At 40.5% G+C, this 24,312-nt stretch overlaps 1 protein-coding gene across 1 annotated transcript in view; it reads left to right on the top strand.

The window, feature by feature from the left end:
• CD109 (CD109 molecule) overlaps positions 1-24,312 on the top strand; it is a 145,761-nt gene that overhangs the window by 24,390 nt on the left and 97,059 nt on the right. The window contains exons 4-5 of the mRNA XM_012471821.3: positions 6,657-6,887; positions 12,657-12,782. Of these exons, the coding sequence (XP_012327244.2) occupies positions 6,657-6,887; positions 12,657-12,782 (357 nt within the window). The remainder of the gene's footprint in view (positions 1-6,656; positions 6,888-12,656; positions 12,783-24,312) is intronic.

Genomic DNA, 24,312 nt, shown 5'->3' with positions numbered 1-24,312 from the left:
CCCATGACACAAGTTTACTATGTAACACACCTGCAGTTGTACCCCGAACTTCAAATGAAAGTTAAAAAAGAAAGGAATCTGGGTTGGTTTGGTCCTGCTTCTGCTGTAATGAACCTTCTAGTGTGGAATGTGAAATTAAGACTCTGTTCCTCAGTTTCCTTGTCCTTGAAAAGGGCAGTGCCACACTGAGATGTACTAGAACTCAAGGCAAAAGGAAAAATCAGTAATATTCACGCTGTCTTTGTTTAAAACGTTGACTTTTTTGTTCATTGTTTTGTATTAATTTTGATGTTTTAAAGTATTGTCTTAAAATATTATTTTCTTGGTTGCTAAGTTTTTTGGTACTGCCTTACATTTGTACCTTAGACAAGTGCCTCACTTACCTCACCGTAGCCCTGGGCCTGGAAAAGAGGATGAAGATACCGTTTTTATCTCACAGCATGTCCTAGAGTGAAATGAGATGTGGAATTGTTGGAGCATTTGCTATAGAAATGGAAAGGGGTTACTATTTTGTTGAGAGATTCATAAAACCTAATTAGATGCTTGTAAATGAATCTTACTTCCTGTAGCTTTGATTTGGAAGTTTGTACTTTTATTACTATGCTTTGTTTTGGGGCTTTGCATGTTTAATGTACAATATAGTAGACCACAGCATCCAATATCAGGTGCAGTTTGATATATGTACTTTTCTGAGAACAGATGACTAATGACTTAGGTCCTGACAAATAGCATACTCGAATAGTATCAGCATTACCTCATAAGCCAGTTTCACTCATTACCTTAAAAAAATTTGTTTTTGAGACAGGGTCTTGCTCTGTTGCCCAGGCTGGAGTTCAGTGGTACGATCATGGTTCACTGCAGCCTCAACCTCCCAGGTCTAAGCAATCTTCTCATTTCAGTCTCATGAGTAGCTATGACTACTGGCACATGTGCCACCAAGCCTGGCTAATTTTTTATTTTTTGTAGAAACAGGTCTCCCTATGTTGCCCAGGCTGGTCTCAAACTCCTGGGCTCAAACAATCCTTCTGCCTTGGTCTCCCAAAGTGCTGGGATTACAGGAGTGAGCCACCACACCTGGCCCACTTACTAGCTTTTGAAAGTTACTTGCCAAGCACATTCACAAACCACATTTGTTTTGGGAGGTTCATAGAGAATGTTGTACTCTCAAACAATACTTTATAAAAATTACTCAGTATGCTATATCTATTCTGTTTCTTACATAGTATATTTATGCTTTCTTTCCTAAGAAATATACTGCTACTAATAATAGAAAGTGGAGAAAAAAAGGCATAAGTAGGCAGAAGTGGGGGAAAAACCCTGCAGTCTTTGTGGCAATAAAACATTAGATTACATTAAAATAACCTAAAACATTAGATGCTGGCCCCAGTGCCTGTGTGCAGAACTTTGTTGAAAGCGTATTGCAGTGGTAAGATCAAAAGAAATCCTGTGTCATATATTTGCCCTATAACAGAAGGAGGGTGGGGTTTAAGTTCAGGAATCACAGCCTAAAGCACAATAATTGTCTGGTTTCCTCAGAGGAGTTTGCAGTTTCACATACCAGAAGTGTAGAAAGGCTGAAAGGAGAAGGCGGGGCAAGGGCGTGAGAGTTTCTTCCAATGATGCCAGTATAAACTGTATGTATCTGAGCTACTATTAGCTAGAAATTTGTCTACTATACTTCTTTTAAGTCTTAAGCATATGAAATACTAACTCTGACATCCAGTATTTGTCTTTAATATTATGCTATTTCAATTGTATATAAATACAGCTATTATTTATTGAATTATAAATTATTTATTGAATTATAAATAATAGCTATATTTATATACAATTGAAATGGCCTAGTACTAAATAGGTACTAAATATAGTACTATAGTACTAAATACTAGGCCATTTAGTACTATATTTAGTATAGTACTAAATGGCCTAGTATTATTTATTGAAAGCTCTATTAGAGATTATATTTTGGAGTATCTCTTTTTAGTAAAGCACGGTTTGAAAGACTTAGAGATAAAGTGTGTGGACAAATTTGATAATGCTTGACAAAAAGAGGTGACTGCATTTTATTGAGTTTTCAGTTAAAGCAGAACCAACTTTTTTTTTCCCACTGAGAACATAGCTGTGGATAGAACCACCTTTTAAAGTGCACTTGCATTCTGACATTTGTGAATGTAGTATTTTAAATTATTTTTAAGGTCTTTATGGCTTTTTACTGTAAAATATAAATATTTCAAGAGTATATTAACACAAATGCGTTTTTTATTTCCGATTTACTCATTGTACTTCAAGACACTAAAATCACTCTCAATATGAAGTAAATAAAAAACATATTGATGCTTAATATAAATATTATTGTTTTGTACACAATATGGCAGAAAAACTTGTTTTGTTCTCTTTGTTAAATGAGGGACTGGTTTTATTTGATTAGAAATGTTTTTAATGTGTAAGTATAATTACTAATATATTTTGAATTGAAACTATTCAAGAAAATTGAGAATAGATTCTCAATTTTATTTTGAAAAATTGTCTCCGCTATGTTTAGTAATTGGCATTATTCATGAAGTATATGAGAATAAATACTATTGTGCTGTCTCAAGTTTCCTTACAGCAGTAAATTTTTCAGAGAAGGTGAAATGGCTTTAGACAGCCCAGATTAGAATAAGTAATCCTTATTTGTTGCCTAGCAAGAATCTTTTTGAGGATGCTTTTTTTATGTATCCTAGGCAGAGAGCTGTCATCTCCTCAGAGAGTTTGCATTTTTGTATACACAAAATAGATGTGCATATGTGAGAATCAACACACCCAATCCAGAGGCTGATTGATATTCTGCTGGTCAAAGCTTAGGGATATTGTAAATTCCCAGACTCTTGTCCTGCTTTCAGACAGCCTCTCACTGTGGGAACTGCACCTTCCTCCAGCCCTGTGCCCTCTGGTCAAGGAGTCTAAAATCTCTGTGAGTAAATAATTGATTCCTGTGTAAGAGCTATGGAAGTCACTGATCAAAGAACAGCTTTTTTTTTTTTTTTTCCCCACCACTTTTGGGAACCCTTTTTAGTAACTATGGCCCCAAGAAGGCAGAAGGCAATTTACCAGTAATGACACAGGAGCTTCTGTGACCTCATGGTGTCCACTCTGCTGTGGGCAGGTTATAACCCACTCCAGATCTGCCACAGACAGAGAAACTTTCATAAAAATCAAAAAAATTGCTTAAAATCAATCATCTTTCCTCCAGTCTCCTCATTATTTGACCCCCTTGTTAACAATGGAGCACTGAGGAGGGTGGGGTTTAAGTTCAGAAATCACAGCCTAAAGCACAATAATTGTCTAGTTTCCTCAGAGGAGTTTGCAGTTGAGGTCTGTGTTGACACCGCAAGACTCAGGAGCACCACCCAGAGTGCATGGTGATATTCCAAGGCATGTGGTGATGCCCTGTGCTTCATAAGGCACTCAGATCTAATGATTCACCTAGGCCCATGTTGTCATCTCTGGGTGGCCTGCCTTGGGATTAACGTTGAGTCTTTGAGGATCCCAAATTACCTAAATTTTATATATGGCAAGGTGGGGTTTTTAGCTGGGAAGAGTTAAAAAAGCAAATTAGTTAAGGTAACCCAAAGGAGCAGGAGGATAGTCAGCAATGTTTCCCCTGAGTCAGTGTCAGCTCCCTGAAGGAGGATGGAGTAGGAGGTAGGATAAAATGTTTTTGGACACATTTGAGTTTAATTCTCTGACCCTTTAGCCTGCTTGTGGTTAATAGGTTTCTTTAGCTCTAAGCCTCTGTGTTGTTAATTTGACATCAGTCTTCAATCTAGCATCTGTTCTGGGCCTCTGTGCCACTAAAAATGATCAAACTTTTATCCAAATTATAAAGAGCAATCCCATCAGATATATGTTTAAACATGAAATATTTAGAAATTGATGCCCTTTTTAAGCATATAATATTCTGGTTCCTGGCATATGTATTTTATTCTTTATCGTATTAGGAAATCTGATTCAAAGAGTCTGAGGGCTGAAGTATCACTTCAGAAAGTAGAATTTAAGATTGCAAGTTCCAGGCTAGACCCTCTGCTCTACTAGGGCACAGATCTTTGGTTCATGTTGTATCCCAAGTACCTAGGATAACCTGGTACACAAAGGATGCTCAGTAAATACTTCTTTAGGCCAGGTGTGATGGCTGACACCTGTAATCCCATCACTTTGGGAGGCCGAGGCAGGTGGATCACTTGAGGTCAGGAGTTCAAGACCAGCCTGGCCAACACGGTGAAAACCCTGTCTTTACTAAAAATTCAAAATTAGTCTGATGTGGTGACACACACCTGTAGTCCCAGCTACTTGGGATGCTGAAGCAGAAGAATTGCTGAAACCCAGGAGGTAGAGGCTGCAGTGAGCTGAGATCAAGCCACTGCACTCCAGCCTGGGCAACAGAGCAAGACTTTGTCTTGAAACGAAACGAAACAAACACTTCCTTATTGAAGAAAAGCAAAAATTGACACCAGAAGTCATTCGAAGGTGACATACTGATTGTTTTTCCTAACACTTTATTATTAACTTTCCAAATATACGAAAAACTTGAAAACATTTTATAATGAGCACTCATGCCTGCCACTTAGAGTCTACCGTTAATGTTTTACTATACTTGCTCTATCATTTTCTTCATATTCTTAACCATATTGATACTATTCTGATGTCTATTACTGGAAAATCCCCTTTGAGATATCTGTAGACAAAACTTATTTGCAAAAATGAATCAGGGTATAGTTTCAGGACCTCAGTTTTAACATGAAAATCAGCTAAAAGTCAAGCACACTAGTTACCTATTGCTAAGTAACCCTAAAACTTTGCTTCAAACAACAATTAAACCTATACTTTCATTACTTCTCTCAGTTTTTGTAGTTGAAGAATTTGGGAGCAATATGGTTGGGCGTTTCTGATTTGGAGTCTCACGAGGTTGCCAACATGGTATCAGCTAGGGCTGCAGATATCAGAAGGCTTCACCGGGGCCGCGGCATTCTGCAAGGCAGCTCATTCACTGGGCTGACACGGTGGTGGTGGTGGTTTGTGGGAGGCCCCGGTTCCTCCCAGTGCAGGCCTCTCCACAGGCTTCTCTAGTGTCCTTATCACCACTCTGGCTTCCTCCAGAGTGAGTGATCCTAGCGAGAAACAGAGACAACAGGGCAGAAGGTATTCTTTTTAGGACATAACCTCATTTTAAGATTTAGAAGAAAATTACTAAGTCGGAGGAATTAGTGTTTCCGCAGTGATTAGTGATTCACCTTTTGAAGGGAGGAAGGTCACAGAATTTTTGGACATATTTTTAAATTACCACATCAAGGTTCTTATTAGAATAGGATGGTTCATGGTGAGTTTGAATCTTGGCTAGTGACTTGGAGCAACTTTCTTAACTACTCTAAGCTCCAGCTTCCGTGTGTGTGTGTGTGTGTGTGTGTGTGTGTGTGTGTGTGTATGAGAAATGGCTTTGATGAGAGTATCTAGTAATGCTAGAAGGTAGGATTTCTATTGTTGTTATTATTTTGAGATGAAGTCTCACTCTGTTGCCCAGGCTGGAGTGCAGTGGCACTATCTTGGCTTACTGCCTCCTGTATTCAAGTGATTCTCCTGCCTCAGCCTCCTGGAGTAGCTGGGACTACAGGCTTGTACCACCCGGATAATTTTTTTTTTTTCTGACATGCCTGGCTATTTTTTTTTTTTTTCTGAGATAGAGTCTTACTCTCTCAGCCAGGCTGTAGTGCAGTGGCACAATCTTGGCTCACTGCAACCTCCGCCTCCTGGGTTCAAGCGATTCTTCTGCCTCAGCCTCCCGAGTAGCTGGGACTACAGGCATGTGCCACCATGCCCAGCTAATTTTTGTATTTTAAGTAGAGACAGGGTTTCACTATGTGGCCAGGATGGTCTCGATCTCTTGACCTCGTGATCCACTCACTTCAGCCTCCCAAAGTGCTGGGATTACAGGCGTGAGCCATTGTGCCCAACCTAATTTTTGTATTTTTAGTAGAGACAGCGTTTCACCATGTTGGCCAAACTGGTCTCGAACTCCTGACCTTAGGTGATCCACCTGCCTCGGCCTCCCAAAGTGCTGGGATTACAGGTGTGAGCCACCACACCCGGGAAGGATTTCTGTTATTAATAGTAGTAGCAGAAGTAGCAGCATCATCATCCCTACCAAAACTATGACACATATGGGCAAGATGCATTAGGAGAATGCATCTCAGAAAACAGCTTGAGAGAAAATGGCAAGAAAACAAATCTTGTGCAAAAGAGCCTTTCATCAGTTGACTGCCTCAAATAGGGTGAGTGTGGAAAAGAGGGTTGAAGAATGTTAGGTATTCTGACCTGCAATAACTGTTAGGGAGGACGAATTGGCACTTGGAATAGGAAATGGCAAGATGTCTCCTGCCGAGGGAGAGCAGTGGGCTGTGTGTCCCCAACCAGGAGCCCTGTGAGGTAACTGGAGAGCAAACTACAGGATGTTAAAATAGGGGAAACAAATTGTTTAACTCTGGTGCCTGGGAGGGGCAAATTTTCAACATCACAGTTACTTTTGATAATACCATGTATTTACCTTCTTCATTCTAACTTGTAATTAAAACGTTTTTGAGGTAAAATAATGAGACCTTGATGCGTGATCGCTTTTTCCCCAGCTACCTCTGAACAGTGCCAATGGGATTTATGAGCTACGTGTAACCGGACGTGCCCAGGATGAGATTTTATTCTCTAATAGTACTCGCTTATCATTTGAGACCAAGAGAATATCTGTCTTCATTCAAACAGACAAGACCTTATACAAGCCAAAGCAAGAAGTGAAGTTTCGCATTGTTACGCTCTTCTCGGATTTCAAGCCTTACAAAACTTCTTTAAACATTCTCATTAAGGTAAGTGCTAGTCAGAAATGAAGCAAGGAATTCTAGCCATCTTACGAAAGCCCTCTGGGAAGTTCTGCTTGTGTTATTGACACTGGAATATCTTAGAAGTCACCTAAGATAAGCTTCCCGCCCAACACAGAACTCCTCTATTAGTAAAGGAGGTGGTGCATGCAGTGCTTGGTTAAGAGCTCAGTGTCTTCAGTTGACCTGCTTGAGTTCCAGACCTGGAATCTTCATTGATTTATTCAGTTGTTAAACACTTACTAAGCTTCTGTGTTCCAGGCATAGCCATAAGGCAGTGAACAGAAGCGATTAAGTCCCGCTTACACTGAGTTTATTTTTCACTGGGTACCAGAAGACAGACATAATAAACATACAAATATATATTTACATAGGGTCAGGTATGTATGTATTTGCGTGTGTGAGAGAGAGAGAGAAAAAGAGAGTGAGAAAGAGAGTTTGTGTCTGCTACTTTCTTTCTTTCTTTTTTTTTTTTTGAGTTGGAGTTTCACTCTTGTTGCCCAGGCCGGAGTGCAGTGTCAGGATCTTGGCTCACTGCAACCTCTGCCTCTTGGGTTCAGGTGATTTTCCTGCCTCAGCCTTATAAGTAGCTGGGATTACAGGCATGTGCCACCACCCCTGGCTAATTTTGTATTTTTAGCAGAGATGGGGTTTCACCATGTTGGTCAGGCTGGTCTCGAACTCCTGACCTCAGGCGATCCACCTTCCTCTGCCTCCCAAAGTGCTGGGATTACGGGCGTGAGCAACTGCGCCAGCATGTTTGCTACTTTCTCTAGAGTTGTCTGGGAAGGCTGATTTGAGCAGAGCTCCAAAGGCAATAAAAGAAAATAAGCCCAGACAGAGCGGGAAGCACGGGGAAAGGCCCTGAGGAGGAGCTTGTTTGGTGCTTTGGAGGAACAACAAGCTGGCGTGTGCTGGAGCCCTGGGAGCGAGGGGAGAGGTGCTAGGAGATGAGGTCGTATACAAGTAGGTGGGTTAGGGTGGGGCTCGTGCAGGGCCTTAATGGCCATGATAAGGACTTTGAAGTTTAACTTAAGTGAAATGAGAATTCACTGGAGAATTCTGAGGCGAGATGATGTAATCTAACTGAACATCTTAAAAGGATCACTGTCAACTCTAAAAAGAATAGATGCCAAATGCTAGCTGTGTGATCCTGGGGATATTTATTAACCTTCTAGAACCTCGGTTTCCTTATCTGGAAAATATATAATAATAATAAAACCTCACAAGGCTTTTATGAGGATTAAGTGAGATAATTTAAGTAAACCATTTAGAACTGTGTCTGGCACATAGTACATGCTCATTAAAAGTTAACCATTACTATTATTTTAGGAATTCCTTTTGAAAGGTAGTCATTTGGTCTTTGCTGCTTAATACTCTGATGATCTGGAGGCACTGTGTTTAGCACACAGAGTGCTCTCCTGTGAGAATCAGGTTGAAGACAAAAGAGATCCAGCTGGGCCTGGTTTTCTATATTTCAACTGAGAAGAGCACTGGACATTTGACCATTACTTGGAAATAGGGTGACTAACTCATCCCAGTTTGCCTGATATGTCCCTGATTTTAAAACTGAAAAGTCCCTGGTCCTGCGAACCTCCTTTGTCTCAGGATGTTGGTTACTCCAAATATTCTAATGAATACTGTAGTGTGGAAGGTAAAGTCAGGCTTTTTAGTTCAGTATCTTCCTATTCTTAGTTTATTTGTTGTTATAAATTAAAACAACAAAACCCAACCAAATAAACATGTATACATTTAACTTCGAGCCAAGATATGTTTGTAGCCAGTATCACAGTGGTTAGCATGGTGCTCAATGCACATTTCTTGAATTGAACTAGCATTATTTCAGAGTTTGCCTTTGCTATGTAACAGAATGTCTATAAAGCAGGTTGACATAGTGAATAACATTTCTAAATTCGTGTCACGCTCTGAGCAGAGGTGAACTGATTCCATTCATACCATCCTTCGTCATTTATCCACATATATGGAGAGCTTACTGTATGCCAGAAACTGTGTACAATAGATGGTTTAATAAATGTCTGGCTATCTGTGGCTGTTTACATTCAATGTAACAGTTTATGCAGTGCTAACTTTTATCTGCCTGCAATAGAAGGCAGATAAAAGTTAGTACTGCATAAATTGCCTGTTCAAGACATTAACCCAGAACTAACCCTACTGGTTCTGGATAACGAGTCTGTGTGTTTTCGTAGTTCTGCCTCTCTGCTCTGCTCTAGTATCTTCCTTTGAACCTTTGATTTGCAGATTCTTTGGGCTTTTCTGTGCAGTTTGGGACTTAACTGACCACATTTGGCTTTCTGGAAAGAGCTCAGAGAGACTTTCTTCTTGTTAGCTCTGGTACTGATATGACCCTGCTGGCCAGGGGAGGGGAGTTTAAACTAAAATATTACCTGGAACCCAAAGTGTTTGGGAACTGTGAGTGAGGGGTGGCCATACTCTCATCTCTGTACCTAGGAGGTGATGCTCAAATGTGGACTCAGGTCTAGCTGCCTTCCTCCTTGCAACTTGCAGAGGCCAGGTGGGAATTCTTTCAGCTGACAACAGACATTTGGGCCAGGTTTACTAGACTATGATATTTTCTACACCTTTCAGTGTAGAATGATTTCTTTCTTGGCAGAACTTTTCAGAAAAAGTTGGGACTTAGCCTAACTAGAGCCCCTTAGACAGCTGTACTCCTTGGTGCAGCACCACCTGCAGGCTGATGTGGAGAAGTACACCTGTGAGTTAACTTGGGACCATCTTGCCCAGCCAGGAGTGGCTGTAGGATGTAGGTAAGATACTGACTGTCACAGCACGTTTAGGGGTGTTCAGTGTTGTTCTTGGGGACTGCAGGGCATCTTTGGGAATTATTTATCTTGCATGCCCCAATAACTGGTCTTCTCAGGAGGGAAAGGGGCTTTGAGGCCTTTCGGCAGTAGAAAAAACATAACCTGTGTCTCCCATGCTTCTGGCCTCCTCTAGCCAATTTGGCCTGACTCTATGGAAATGAGTGCCTCTGACACTGTGATGGGAGCTGGCATGGCTGGCTTCTACTCTGACCTCTCCTTTAAGAAGTTGTTGGTGCTAGTACGGGTGAATGATCTTGTAGGGAAACAGGTGTTATTGGCTTGGGGGTATATCCTGTGACTGTGCCTTGAAGCAGTATTGGCCAGGTAAGGAGGCCACCTTATTTAAGTGATTTGAATTCTCTAATTCTACATGCTGGACAGACATGTCCTTCACACATAATCCAGAAATAGTCCTCACAGACACATTCTCCAGCCAGGGAGCTTACTACTTGAGACAGTCAAGTATTGTGTGCTGTGTTGAGGCATCTGACAGAGTTCCAGAGCCATCTAAAGGTGACTTGAAGGGCATGCGGGGCCACTATTCCAGGATCTCTGGGCGCAACTTTTCTGACTGTGACTAGGGCATCGTTCATACTGTACGTGACTGTGTCGTAGCAGGAGATGATCGCATGCACATGCTGGGCTCTGCTATGACACCACCATGCTTGCCTGGTTCAGATCCTGATGTGCCTCGTAGACTTCTGGTGTTTCTGCATTCTCTCCCTCTGCCGTATTGGTGACAGTAGACCTAGGTCCAAGACAGGCTTGGGAAAGCAGAGGAATTATCTCACTCACCCCCAACCCTCCAGATCCCCCAGGTGCAGTCATCAGTGAGGTCAGTTCAGGCTTCCTTCATGTCTGGGAGGAATGTACACCCTCACTACCATAATGTTTCAGTAGAATATGAACATTCTGTTTTCCTACACTTCAGGTAACACCAAAAATTATTGTTATTGTTATTGTTATCTGTGTCAGTTTGACAGAAGAAACACAATATTACATTGTTTTCATTTCTTTAATGATTAGACAGCATATATTTATTGGCTATTGATATGTCTTCCTTTGTTCCCAAATCTTTGAACTTCATAGCCCTCGCATGCATCATGCTGTGGCGGGCACAGTAGGGCCAACTGCTGATGATAATGCCTGGCCCAGGAGTTTGCCAGGGATACTGTGACCTGCTTGTTATTGACTTGTTTCCGGTCTCTGGTTTTAGCAATCGGTTTCTGGCTTATGAGACTGCTTCCTGCACAGTTCTCAGCATTGGACCTATCCCTAACTGTCATATCCCTGCTCTGGGAAAGAGGTTTCTTCTGGTTTCTAATAACTGGCTCCACTCACTACTTCCAGTCAAAGTTTAGGGAATAAGACTAAGGGAAAATATTCAACCCGTTCTCAGTCACAATCTAGTTAGGAATAATAAAATATAGATTTTTGGCAAAATAAAATATGTAAAATAAACATATTTTACTGCCTTTAACAATAATATGTACTCAAGAGAGATAAACCCCAGATATACCGGGGGCTTTCCAGGAAGCAGTCACCTCTGTCTATTGGAGGCCTGTATAGGAGGCAAGAAGCTGGAACTGATTTCACCGGTGAACAAGGAAGGGAGGGATTTCCATGCAGCAGCTGCAGAAACCTAGATGCATGGGCTTTTGGGAATAAACTGCAAACAAATCTGTAATGTTTAGAGGAAGATGAGCCTAGAAATGTAGATGGAGTCATATTAGTAAAGGACTTGTAAACTGTGCAAAGGAGTAGGCAAATGAAAGCTGTGGGTACCTAGTGGTCTAGTATAATCATCATATATGATAATCAGTGACCATGAAAAGTGTATAGTCACTGCTTTTTATATCCAGGGACTACGCCAAGTATTTCAACCACTGTAACTCATTCTCAGATGTGTGTTTCAGATGGATCACACTGTTGGCAGTGGGGAGAATGTGGTGGAGAGGGCAGGACTAGAGAGGGAAGATCAGTTGCATTAGTTAGAAAATAGGACATGGTGACTAGATTGAGGATGGAAAGAAGGAGACAAATTAGAGATATATTAACCTCACAAAGTCAACAGGGCTGGAAATGTGAGAGGAATCTAGGATGACTGCTGGAATGGTTTGGATGAAGGCTGCATGAAGGGATTGTTGTTTGGGAGGTTATAGGTGTTTTTCATGTATATCTTTGGTTAAACATCTCTCTGATATGCTTTTGTTGCGTTAAAAGGCCAGGCACGGTGGCTCACGCCTGTAATCCTAGCACTCTGGGAGGCCGAGGCGGGCAGATCACCTGAGGTCAGGAGTTCAAGACCAGCCTGACCAACATGGTGAAACCCCATCTTTAAAAAAAAAAAAAAAAAGGCTGACATGAGTTTGAATTCTGAATTTCATCATGCATTGGTGTCGTAATATTGAGTCACACCAGTCACTTGAATGTGTACCTCCCTCTCCAGGCATCAGTTTTCTCAACTATAAAGTGAGGATAACCCTGTCCTAAAGGAGAATTATAATGCTTAGAGATAAGGCAGAGTGCCTGACACATATTGGGTCTTTAATAAATGGGGCCTGTTATTTCTACAGTTAAATTTTCTTTTAACACTGCCACCACCACGCTGCCGCCAGGGGTTTGGTGATGTACCTGTTGTAGTGTTCCATGTAGAAGGAAATAGGGTGCCAGGAATTTAAAAGGTGGAGCAGAATCAAGATGAACTTGGAAGAAATATGAGAAGAGAAGAAACATTGATTTGTCTTCTTCAGTAATATAGTGCCTACATTTTCTGAAAACTGTCCTTGTGCCATATTTTGGAGGAAAGTCCTGGATCTGGGTGGGAATACCGCAAGGCGTCTTTCCTAACCGCAGAGGATGCACATGCACACGGGCAGCCCCTGCATAGTTACATGTCTGCTTTTCATTTTAGGACCCCAAATCAAACTTGATCCAACAGTGGTTGTCACAACAAAGTGATCTTGGAGTCGTTTCCAAAACTTTTCAGCTGTCTTCCCATCCAATACTTGGGGACTGGTCTATTCAAGTTCAAGTGAATGTGAGTATAAATATATCTTTTGGGGGACTGTTAAAGTGATTTAATTAGGTCACGTGGGGAAATAGCTCTAAAGTCATTTATTCAATGAAGAGAAAAAAATTAATGTGAACATCTAGGCATTGAAGTGGTTTATTTTTAATTTATGGTGTTTATCAAGGGTTTATTTAGCCTTCATTCTAACATACTAGAATTTCCATCCCTTTTGTCCTTTTCTGTGATATAATGTATAAAAGTTAAAACTTTTGTCATTTTAGTACACAATGTTTACTTATTTGTTTCATGCTTTGTTTTAAAATTAAGTAATAAATATATAGGTATTATTTGGCAAATTTTTTATCTTAGAATAATGACTCCTAATGAGTGATTAGACTAACCTACTTTATCTTTGTTTTAAGAAACAGTGGCTTAAATAGCCACACCAACCTCTGTTCCCCATTTCTCCCTAGTTTCTACACCTATTGCCTTTACTTGCTGCCAACCTGTATGGCTCTGAAATCTAAATGGAGGGCATTAAATGGCCTATAAATGTAAATGGAGGGCATTCATTAAAATGCCCTCCATTTCTTTGTGCCTCAAGTTTTCTTCTGTGTATCACTGTGTAATACTTGAAAATTCATTGAATGCTTTTCTTTGGAATTAAAAAAATATAAATTCATGAACCAGAGCTTTAAAAATAGTTATTTTAGAAAGGGGCATCTCACTATTGACATTTTGGAGAAAAATTCTTTGTTGTGGGCTCTGTGCCATGCATTATAGGTCATTTAACAGCATCTCTGGCCTCTGACCAATAGAAGCCAGTAGTTGCTCTCCTCTTCCTATAAGCTGTGACAAGCAAAAATTTCTCTAGGTATTGCCAAACATCCCTGGGAGGAAATATCCTCCCCTTGCTCAGTTGAGAACCATTGTAGCTGAAGGAATAATCATTCATTAGCCTAAGACCTGAGGCAAGATTAAAGTACCCAGTATTTAATATGTGCCCTGCTTTTTACTTGCATTGCCAGGACAGTCCTGAAAAACAGGTTTTATTAAACTTAATTTCTAGATGAGGAAAATGAAACGTGGAGAAGTTTAGCAACTTGCCAAGAAGTTGGAGCTGGGAAGCAAAAGAAGCAAGATTTAAATTCAGGTCTCTGATGGCAAAGCCCAGCCTCCCTAGCTGACCCCATGACCCTCTGACCCCAGGACCCCAGCATTATGATAGAAATACTTTGAATCTGGGCCCTGGTTAGAAGATAGAAGACACAGTCAATCCTTATTCAATTTAAAAGCAGTGTTTCTTAGATCAGTTTAAAAGAAAAATGATAAATTATCAGGTTAGACATTTGAAATTGCCATTTTTGTGGGTCAGAAGTACCAAATATTAGCAATTCTAGATGCTTCAATCTAAATAGATTACCTTCATTCAAGCAAACATGTGCTATGGATAAGAGGAGCTTCAATAGACAAATGGAAATATATGGATATTTCACATCTTAGAATTGTGATTCTATTTCTAGGGCTTTCAGAAAGAAGCAACCCAGAGGGAAGAACTTGGCTTAGATTTTGAAATATTAAAACATTTAATTTTCTTGATTTCTTTTTTGGAGTTATGGTCTTACTTTTGCTCTATTTAAAAGTAATGGGAGGCACGGTGGCTCACACCTGTAATCCCAGCACTTTGAGAGACCTAGGCAGGTGGATCATCTGTGGTCAGGAGTTTGAGACCAGCCTGGCCAATGTGATGAAACCCTGTCTCTACTAAAAATACAGAAATTAACTGTATGTGGTGGTGAGCACCTGTAATCCCAGCTACTCAGGAAGTTGAGACAGAAGAATCCCTTGAACCTGGGAGGTGGAGGTTGCAGTGAGCTGAGATCACGTCACTGCACTCCAGCCTGGGTGGCAGAGCGAGACTCCATCTCAAAAAAAAAAAAAAAAGGTAATGGGAACTTCAACATTAAAAAGGAAGGATATTGTGACAATGCTCCAACTTGGATAAAACTTGAGGACATTATCCTGCATGAAATAGCCAGTTACAAAAAGACAAATACTTTGTGATTCCACTTATATGAGAGATTTAGAACAGTCAAAATTGTGGAAACAGAAAGAAGAATGCTGGTTGTAGGGACTGATGGGAGGGGAAAATGGGGAGTTGTAGATTTTGTTTTGCAAGATGAAAAAGTTCTGGAGATCTGTTGCACAACAATATGAATGTACTTAACACTAATGAATAGTGCAGTTAAAATAGTGAATATAGTTAGTTCTATGTCATATGTATTTTAGCACAATGAAACATAAAACAATTTTAAAAAGTAATGAGACTTAACTGTTTTGTGTGATATAAATTGGTCATTTAGTATATAATATGTAAACCTTTATATTTTTCTATAATACATATTTATGTGACATATAAACATGTAAGATATAATCAATTTTTTTCCTGTGTCTAAAGGGGAAGATATGTTAAATGAAATACATGAAATTGTAGCTTACTTTAAGCATTATTGCTGAGCCTTGAGTAGGTAGGACTTGTGTGTGTGAATTGACCTGTATGAATGAGAACAGTGCTGGAGGTACAATCGACTCTCAACATTTGCTTCATGGCCATCCTGAGTCTTTATGGGTGTTTGTATGATATGTTTACCAATCTTATTCTTTTTAATTTAACAGGAGCTCTACCGAATGTATGATGTGGTGTTAAAGAACATTGGTGGTAATATTATGAAAGGGGTTCATACTTTTAGAGAACAATGTATTGCATAACCATTAAAATCATGAGCAATTTACAGTGTGGTCTTTGCTTATTTCCTTATTTATAACAGTGTAATTATAACCACTGTTATAAATGGAAGCCTAGAGCAGTGGGTGATGATTTCTAGGGGAAGTAGAATTCTTTATATTTGAGCTTATAGAGAAAGTGAAAAGCGTAGGCATTTGTGAAAAATTTGTGTGGGAGTAGAGAAAAATAGAAGGGAACCTTATGTGTCTGGGGATTTTGGAGAAGTTGATATTACTGGAGTATGTGGAGAATGATGGGAGATGCAGATTAGGAAGCACATTATGAGTTTAATTTGAATATTATTTTCAGTTCCCACTTACATTTTCCAGAATCTTTTTTTAATCCATCTATCCGTCCATCCTTCCATCTACCCACCAACCCAGTGTGTATTAAGGACTTACATGGCCATGATGAATACAAAGAAGCTAAACACATGACTTCTATTTTCAAAGGTCATTGTTGTGGCGACATGAATAATATGATAAAAATTAAGTGACATAAGGAAGACAGACAAACACAAGACAGTGCAATAGCAGAGGAATTGTAAGGTGCTCAGGCCGGGTTGGTGATAAAGAGGGTTTATTGTTAGCACAAGCACTGATGTTTTGGGGCCAGCTGCTCCCTCTCTCTCATGGTCTGCTCTGTTCTCCTTTCACTCTTCTGCCAACCTTTGAGGAGTCCTTCAGTTCTTCTCATTCCATTGGCTTCGCTAAATAATCATCATGCCCAGTGTCTTTAAAGCAGGCCTCTGCACAGGTGGCTGGCAGCCTGTGGGTGGGCTGCCCTTGGGTCAGGGTGTCCATTGTTGGTCCACTCAGAAACCGCCTCTGCACAGTGACCAGCAAGAGCAGTTTTAGCTGGATGACAGGCGCTGAGGGATTAATTTGTTTGATGAATGGTGGACAGAATAAGTACCAGAAGAGAGGGGAATAGAATAATAGAGAAATACTTTGCAGAAGATGTGAGATTATACTTTGAAAGATTTATAGGATTTCTCATGTTGTGGACTTGGCTTGTCATGTTGCTTTTATAGAAAAAAATAATACTCTTAAGGAAATCTAGGTCATTAAAAAATTAAAAACATTTGCAAGATCTGGCCCTTGCCCACCTTTTCAGCCTTGTAAACTGCCGCCCTTCCTCTTGAACTCTATGCTTTAGACATCTTATGTCCCTCATGTTTCTTAAACTCACCTGTCTGTCTCATTCTAGACCTTTTCTCATGCTGTTCCCTCTGCTGGGAATGTTTTTTCTTCCTTATTCTTGCTACTTGCAGGCATTCTCTAGAGTGTCCTGGCTGTTCCAGGCATTCCCATAGTACTGTGTGCTTCGCTTAGTCCATTCATGTTACTTTGAATTGGTGGTCCCTGATAGACGGTAGCCTTTGTAAAGCTCCTGACCTTCTAGTCTTGCTCAACCCTCTATTCCTGGGACCAAGTTCAGTGCTTTTTCACGTAAGTAGAAAGCAGTATTTGCTTAACTGAATGTATGAAAGGTATATAAAAGTCATTTGTCTTGAACCAAATAAAATTTTTGCTTTTCTATATTCTATAAAGCATCTTTATTTTTTTGAAGACAAGTATATTGATTAGGTACTCATCATTGGAGATATCTTAATTTCAATGAAAAAAAAATAAATCCCCTAAAAAAAGAGCCCTTTTAGGACCACCAGGGGTCAGTATAACCAAGGAAATGTTACAAGAAGCAACTGCAGCCTTGGTCTCTGGCTTTTGTTTTTCTTTTGACTACTGCACAGCATCGAAAGACTGTATATTGCTTATTATTAAACCCCTTTTCTTTTAATAGTGAATAATGACATGGAGGAAATGTATTTATTATTTAAACAGCCCACCATTAGAGACTATATTTTTAATTTTCTGAGGCAATCACCATTCTCAATATAAAACTCAGGGAGAGGAAAATATTTATTTTCAAGAGAGTGTTTTTAAATTTTTTAATTTTTAAGAGACAGGGTTGCCCTCTGTCACCCAGGCTGGAGTGAAGTGGCACAGTCATGGCTCACTGCAGCCTCAGACTCCTGGGCTCAAGTGATCCTCCTGCCTCAGCCTCCTGAGTAGCAGGGACTACAGGTATGCGCCACTACACCTGGCTAGTTAAAAAAAAAATCTTCATAGAGACAGGGTCTCGTTATATTGCCCAGGCTGGTTTTGAGCTCCTGGTCTCAAGCAGTCCTTCTGCCTTGGCCTCACAAAGTGCTGGGATTACAGGTGTGAGCCATCATATGCAGCCTTTGGGAAGGTGTTTTGAAATTCCATTTTGTCTGTAGAAAAAATAAGAAATGATATGAGTATTCCCACTGAGAGCCAACTCTTTAAGGATTACTGGAGCTATCAGAGCTTTGATGTGTAGTGACTATACAGGTAATCAGAAAGTGGTGTTCCTTAGTTACCCTTTGTCCTAGATCAGGAAAAGGAGCCCTTAGGTGAAACATACTTGAGGCCTCCTTGGCATTTCTCCACTTGTATTAATAACATGTTTGTTTGTAGAATAAGAGTAAGTCCTTTATGATACCGTGTTAACCTTTCTGGATTAATCTAAATCGTTTGCCCTTCAAGTATTGTTTTGCTTTTCACCTTCAAGATTTTTTATGATAGTAATGGTAATTATTTCGTTCTAGTAGGATTTCTAGGTTTTTTTTTTCTCTCTCTCTTTTTTTCTTTTTGAGACACAGTCTTGCTCTTTTGCCCGGGCATGCAGTGGCACGATCTTGGCTCCCTGCAACCTCCACCTCCTGGGTTCAAGCGATTCTCCTGCCTCAGCCTCCTGAGTAGCTGGGACTACAGGTGCGTGCCACCATGTCCAGCTAATTTTTGTATTTTTAGTAGAGATGGGGTTTCACCATGTTGGTCAGGCTGGTCGTGAACTACTGACCTCAAATGATTCACCTGCCTCAGCCTTCCAAAGTTCTGGGATTACAGGTGTGAGCCACTGTGCCTGGCCTGCAAATGGTTTTTTCTCCCCAATTTTTTTTTTGTTGTGGTAAAATACACATAACATAAAATTTACCATCGTAACCATTTTTAAGTGTATGGTTCAGTGGTATTAAGTACTTTCATATTGCTGTGCATTCATCACCACCATCCATCTCCAGAACTCTTTTCATCTTGCAAAACTGAAAATCTACACCTATTAAATAGTAACTCTCCATTCCCTCCCACCCCCAGCCCCTGGCAGACACTGTACTTTCTATCTCTATGGTGTTGATTAGTCTTATATCAGCAGAATCATACAGGATCTCTTTTGTGACTGGCTTTTCTTCTCTTATCGTAATATTATTATGGTTCATCCATGTTGTAGCATATGTCATAATTTCCTTCCTTTTGGAGGCTGAATAATATTCCATTGTGTGAATATACCGCATTTGGTTGCAAATGTTTTTGCATCTATGATTTAAAAATCATATTCTAGGTTACCAGAAGGTGATTTTCTGGGTTCTTTAAAAGAAGGGCTAATGCTGGTGTCTGAGAACTAGGCTTCTAGGAGCCGGGAGGGGTCTGGCCACAGCAGTGCAGCCCGTAGCCCAGAGCTCCAGGTCTCTGCGTGACCCAAGCACTGGTGCTCATTTTCCTCCAAGAGCCCAAAAGAAGAGACTGAGTTGCTGAGAGATTCCTGGTCATTTGATGATGGCAGCCCTGTGCTGTCTTTCCTCGGTGTCAGATGGAAGTCTGTTCTCCCTTCTAGAGTGGCTCAGGCATTTGAGTTTGCCATAATGGCCACCTGAGGCTGCCGTTGGTTCTGAAACATCAGTGTGCCACAGAATCAATGGACTGGGAGCTTGTTTAAAGATGCATAGTCCAGGTCCCACCCCCAGATCACAATTTACTAATTTTGGCACAGGACCTAGGAGTTTGAACTTTAAGTAAGCACTCCAGGAAATTCTACTAGTTTTTTGAATCACATTTTGAAAAGTGCTGATAAATGCCCGCCAACTAGGCATCTTTAGAATCCATCTTTTCCATTGAGAGGAAGCGTTGGGCAGTCAACAAGGTATGGAACTGGGGACAGGCCATCTGTTTTATTCTTTGACTTCCCTAGCAGGGCTACTTTCCGCTATTTACTTTACCTGTCTAGTAGAGCTCCCTAGCACCTTCGACATACTAAGTTAGAATTTTTGGGACAATGTATATCTTTTACAATAGCTTCTCTAGTGCTTCAGATGCACTGCCAACTTGGAAACCACTGAACTTGATAATCTTACAGTCTTTTCTATCTGTCACCAACTACAATTTCTTAACCCTTGTCTCAATCTTAAGCCACCATTAGGCGTGGGGAACAAGAAATGGAAAGCAGAAAACTCAACAGGGTTAAGGCTTGAAATCACTCTTCTGGAGCCCTGTGTAATGAAACGTGGGTATCAAATTATTATGTAACTCAGAAGCAATCTGCAACGAGTTATTTTTTTTGCTTCTAACAGTTACATCTAGTTTCTCTTGAGTTAGTTGTTGTGGAAAGATTAGGTGAGGGTTGCCAATGCCTTACTGCTTTTTATAACCTTTCAGGATATTTCTTATTTTTTCCAGCCTGTTGCCCAGCCTCTGCCTGGGTCAGTTTGCTGCTTCTGTTAAGTTTCTCTGAAGCTGGTTTTCTTTTGCAAAAGAGCACATCTTTGTTTGGACAGTTCTTGTCCCTGAAGCACTCTACCAGTAGCATCTGCTTAACTTGCCTGGCTTGTGATGACAACTTAACAGAAAGCATGGAGCAAAACTTTGACAGGTCAGAAAACAGTGGCATTCTTTCTGAAATGTGGTTGTGGCTTCCAAAATACTTTTGCTAGTCTTTGCTTTTAAGAAGAATGATTTTTTTGGGAAGGACCTCAAGCTCTTACTTCCTTGTTCAGTGACAAAGGGAGGGAGGAGTTGGTTTTAGAATATTGATTTCTTAGAGCATCAGCTGCCAGAGCTTAGCACTTCTCTGTTCTTCCAAAGGCCCTGATAAACATCCCTAGAATAGCATTTATTAATCAGTGTAGTATTATTTTGCTTTTTAAAAAATTGTAAGATATACATGTAAAATTTACCATTTTAACCATTTAAGAGATTAGTAGGCTGGGTGTGGTGGCTCATGCCTGTAATCTCAGCAGTTTGGGATGCCTGGGCAGGCAGATCACGAGGTCATGAGTTCAAGACCAGCCTGACCAACATAGTGAAACCCTGTCTCTACTAAAAAAGAAATATAAAAATTAGCTGGACATGGTGGCACATGCCTGTAATCTCAGCTACTGAGGAGGCTGAGGCAGGAGAATCACTTAACCCTGGGAGGCAGAGGTTGCAGTGAGCTAAGATTGTGCCACCATACTCCAGACTGGGCAACAAACAAAGACTGCATCTCAAAAAAAAAAAAAAAAAGTTTAGTAGCATCAAGTGCATTCACATTTGTGGTGCAACCATCTACTACCATCAATCTCCAGACCCTATTGTATCTTCAGACATTTAAAACATGTCTGCTTCATTTCTTAAACTGTGAGCTCCTTGAAGACAGGAGTTCTATTTTATTAGTTTTTATATTTATTCTGTCTAATATAATATCTGACCTGTTATGGGGACTCAGTCACGCTTGTGGGATGAAAGAATGAGTGAATAGAACTCCTTCTAGATGATTGCTACTGTTATCCTTTGTGATATTCTTTGACTTATAGTTCCATTCTGCTATATGATCTTGCCACTTAGAAATATCTTTGTATATTTTTATTTTGAGAATATATATGGTGGCTGTATTTGATGAAATTGTGAGCTAATGGAAAACAGGACTTTTGGATTAATGCCCTGGACTTTCTCATTTTGAAAATTAGAAAAAGATTTCAGGTAATAACTGAATTCTAGTTCCTTTAAAGGAACTAGAATATTTCCTTTAAAGTCTAAAAGGCACTCATAATTTTGGTGCCATATTATTCTTGTGTCTTTATTGAGCCATTTGATCTGCTAGTGTCCGTCCTTTGGCAGTGGGCATTTTAATTTCTGGGCCCCATGCAAATGTTCATGAGGAGTTCTTTGTTTTATTTTTTCTCTCCAGAAACCACCCTAGGAGGACCCCTCCTTTCAAATGTGTCTTCTCTACTCCTCTCTGAAGGTACAGGTTTTTGGCATCAGTTAGAAAACTTTGGGGCCAGACTTTAGGATGTTGTTCATCAGTGACATGGAGAGTCTGAGCACATAGCATCATCAGTCAGAACATAGGGTATCAGCGCTAGAGAGGATCTTAGAGGTCACATAGATCTGTCTCTCCACTTTATGGAGGAAGAATCTGAGATAAGTGATGTGACCTGGTTAGGCTAACACAGTCTGTTGTGGGAGGGCCAGGACTAGAAACTAGTTTACTGATACTTTCAGTTTTGTAAAATTAAATTATTTATTTATTTTTGAGACAGAGTCTTACTCTGTCACCCAGGCTGGAGTGCAGTGGCACCGTCTCAGCTCACTGCAACCTCCGCCTCCTCGGTTCAAGCAATTCTCCTGGCTCAGTCTCCGGAGTAGCTGGCATTATAGGCATGTGTCACCACGCCCGGCTAATTTTTGTATTTTTAGTAGAGATGGGGTTTCACCATGTTGGCCAAGCTAGTCTTGAACTCTTGACCTCAGGTGATCCGCCCGGCCTGGCCTCCAAAGTACTAGGACTACAGGCGTGAGCCACTGTGCCTGGCCAGCAATTGCTGTTCTAAAATGGCCTCCTTTTAAGGTTGAATTTAGATGTCAACACAGCCTGTTATGCATTGGTGGAGAAGATGCCTACTTCTTTTATATGACTTGTGGATGCCACAGGGATCACCTTGTTGCACGTTGGATTGTTCCCAACATGTCCCAGATTCTGACCACAGCAGTCATGTGTTTAGATGGAAGATTTGAGTCCAACGTGTAGGTTACCTGGTTGATCCATTAATATCCATTAATATATTCTTAAGGATTAGGCTGCTGTCCCCTAACTGCCTCTATAACCTTGGTCATGTAAGGCACACAAAGATTAATTTTTTGTTGTTTGTTTGTTTTTGAGATAGTCTCGTTCTGTTGCCCAGGCTGGAGTGACCCTCTGCCTCCCAGGTTCAAGTGATTCTCCTGCCTCAGCCTCCCGAGTAGCTGGAATTACAGGCACCCATCACCACCCCTGGCTGATTTTTGTATTTTTAGTAGAGACAGGGTTTCACCATGTTGGCCAGCTTGGTCCTGAACTGCTGACCTAAAGTGATCTGCCCTCCTCTGTCTTCCAAAGTGCTGGGATTACAGGCATGAGCCACCATGCCCAGCCAAGATTAATTTTTAAAATAATTGTTTACCTTTAGGTAAATTCACAGAAAGTTGCGAAAATAGCACAGAGAGGCCGTATGTACTCTTTATGTAGTATACTCAGTGGTTATATCTTATGTTATTATAATACAATATAAGAAGTAAGAATTTGACATTAGTGTGATATGTGTATATAGTTCTATATGGTGCTTAATTTTCAGTGGCATAGAGGGAGTTTTGGAAAATGATAACTCACTGAGTGCTGACCAGTGGTGGCAGCCCTGGGTCGCGGGAGGGGGACACTGAAATGAGTACCGAGTCCCCCAGTGGAGTGAGGAAAGGGAGAAAGAGCAAGAAATGGAGTTATTTATCCCCAAGGGTAACTTTCCTATTCAGTACAAAGCTGTAGCTACGCTGCTGCTTTTTCCACCTTGCTTAAGATAGGTGCCCAGGAAATGTGGTCATGTTACATGTCTTTAAAAACCATAATTCCTTGTACTTTGAGTAGGAACAGAGAGGGTTAAATGGGTGGTTTTTGTTTGTTGTCTGTTTTTATTTTTAAATTTTATTTATTTTATTTTATTTTTTTTATTGCATTTTAGGTTTTGGGATACATGTGAAGAACATGCAAGATTGTTGCATAGGTACACACATGGCAGTGTGATTTGCTGCCTTCCTCCCCTTCACTTATTTGTGGCCTTTCTCCCCATGCTATCTCTCCCCTGCTCCCCACCCCTCGCTGTCCCCGCCACTCCCTCCAACAGACCCCAGTGTATAGTGCTACCCTCCCTGTGTCCGTGTGATTTCATTGTTCAATACCCGCCTATGAGTGAGAACATGCGGTGTTTGATTTTGTGTTCTTGTGTCAGTTTGCTGAGAATGATGGTTTCTAGGTTCATCCATGTCCCTACAAAGGATGCGAACTCATTGTTTTTGATGGCTGCATAATATTCCATGGTGTATATGTGCCACATTTTCCCTGTCCAGTCTATCATTGATGGGCATTTGGGTTGGTTCCAGGTCTTTGCTATTGTAAACTGTGCTGCAATGAACATTCGTGTGCATGTGTCCTTATAGAATAACGATTTATAATCCTTTGGATATATACCCAGTAATGGGATTGCTGGTTCAATTGGAATTTCTATTTCTAGGTCCTTGAGGAATCACCACACTGTCTTCCACAATGGTTGAACTAATTTACACTCCCACCAACAGTGTAAAAGTGTTCCCATTTCTCCACATCCTCTCCAGCATCTGTTGTCTCCAGATTTTTTAATGATTGCCATTCTAACTGGCGTGAGATGGTATCCCAATATAGTTTTGATTTGCATTTCTCTAATGACCAGTGATGATGAGCATTTTTTCATATGTTTATTGGCCTCATGTATGTCTTCTTTTGTAAAGTATCTGTTCATATCCTTCGCCCACTTTTGAATGGGCTTGTTTGTTTTTTTCTTGTAAATCTGTTTTAGTTCATTGTAAATTCTGGATATCAGCCCTTTGTCAGATGGGTAAGCTGCAAAATTTTTTTCCCATTCTG

Source organism: Aotus nancymaae, unplaced genomic scaffold, assembly GCF_030222135.1.
Source record: "Aotus nancymaae isolate 86718 unplaced genomic scaffold, 86718_ANA_hifiasm-v0.15.2.pri h1tg000040l, whole genome shotgun sequence".
Classification (NCBI taxonomy): Eukaryota; Metazoa; Chordata; class Mammalia; order Primates; family Aotidae; genus Aotus; species Aotus nancymaae.
The sequence above is the reverse complement of the archived record's forward strand: the minus strand, read 5'-3'. Positions and strand labels throughout refer to the sequence as shown.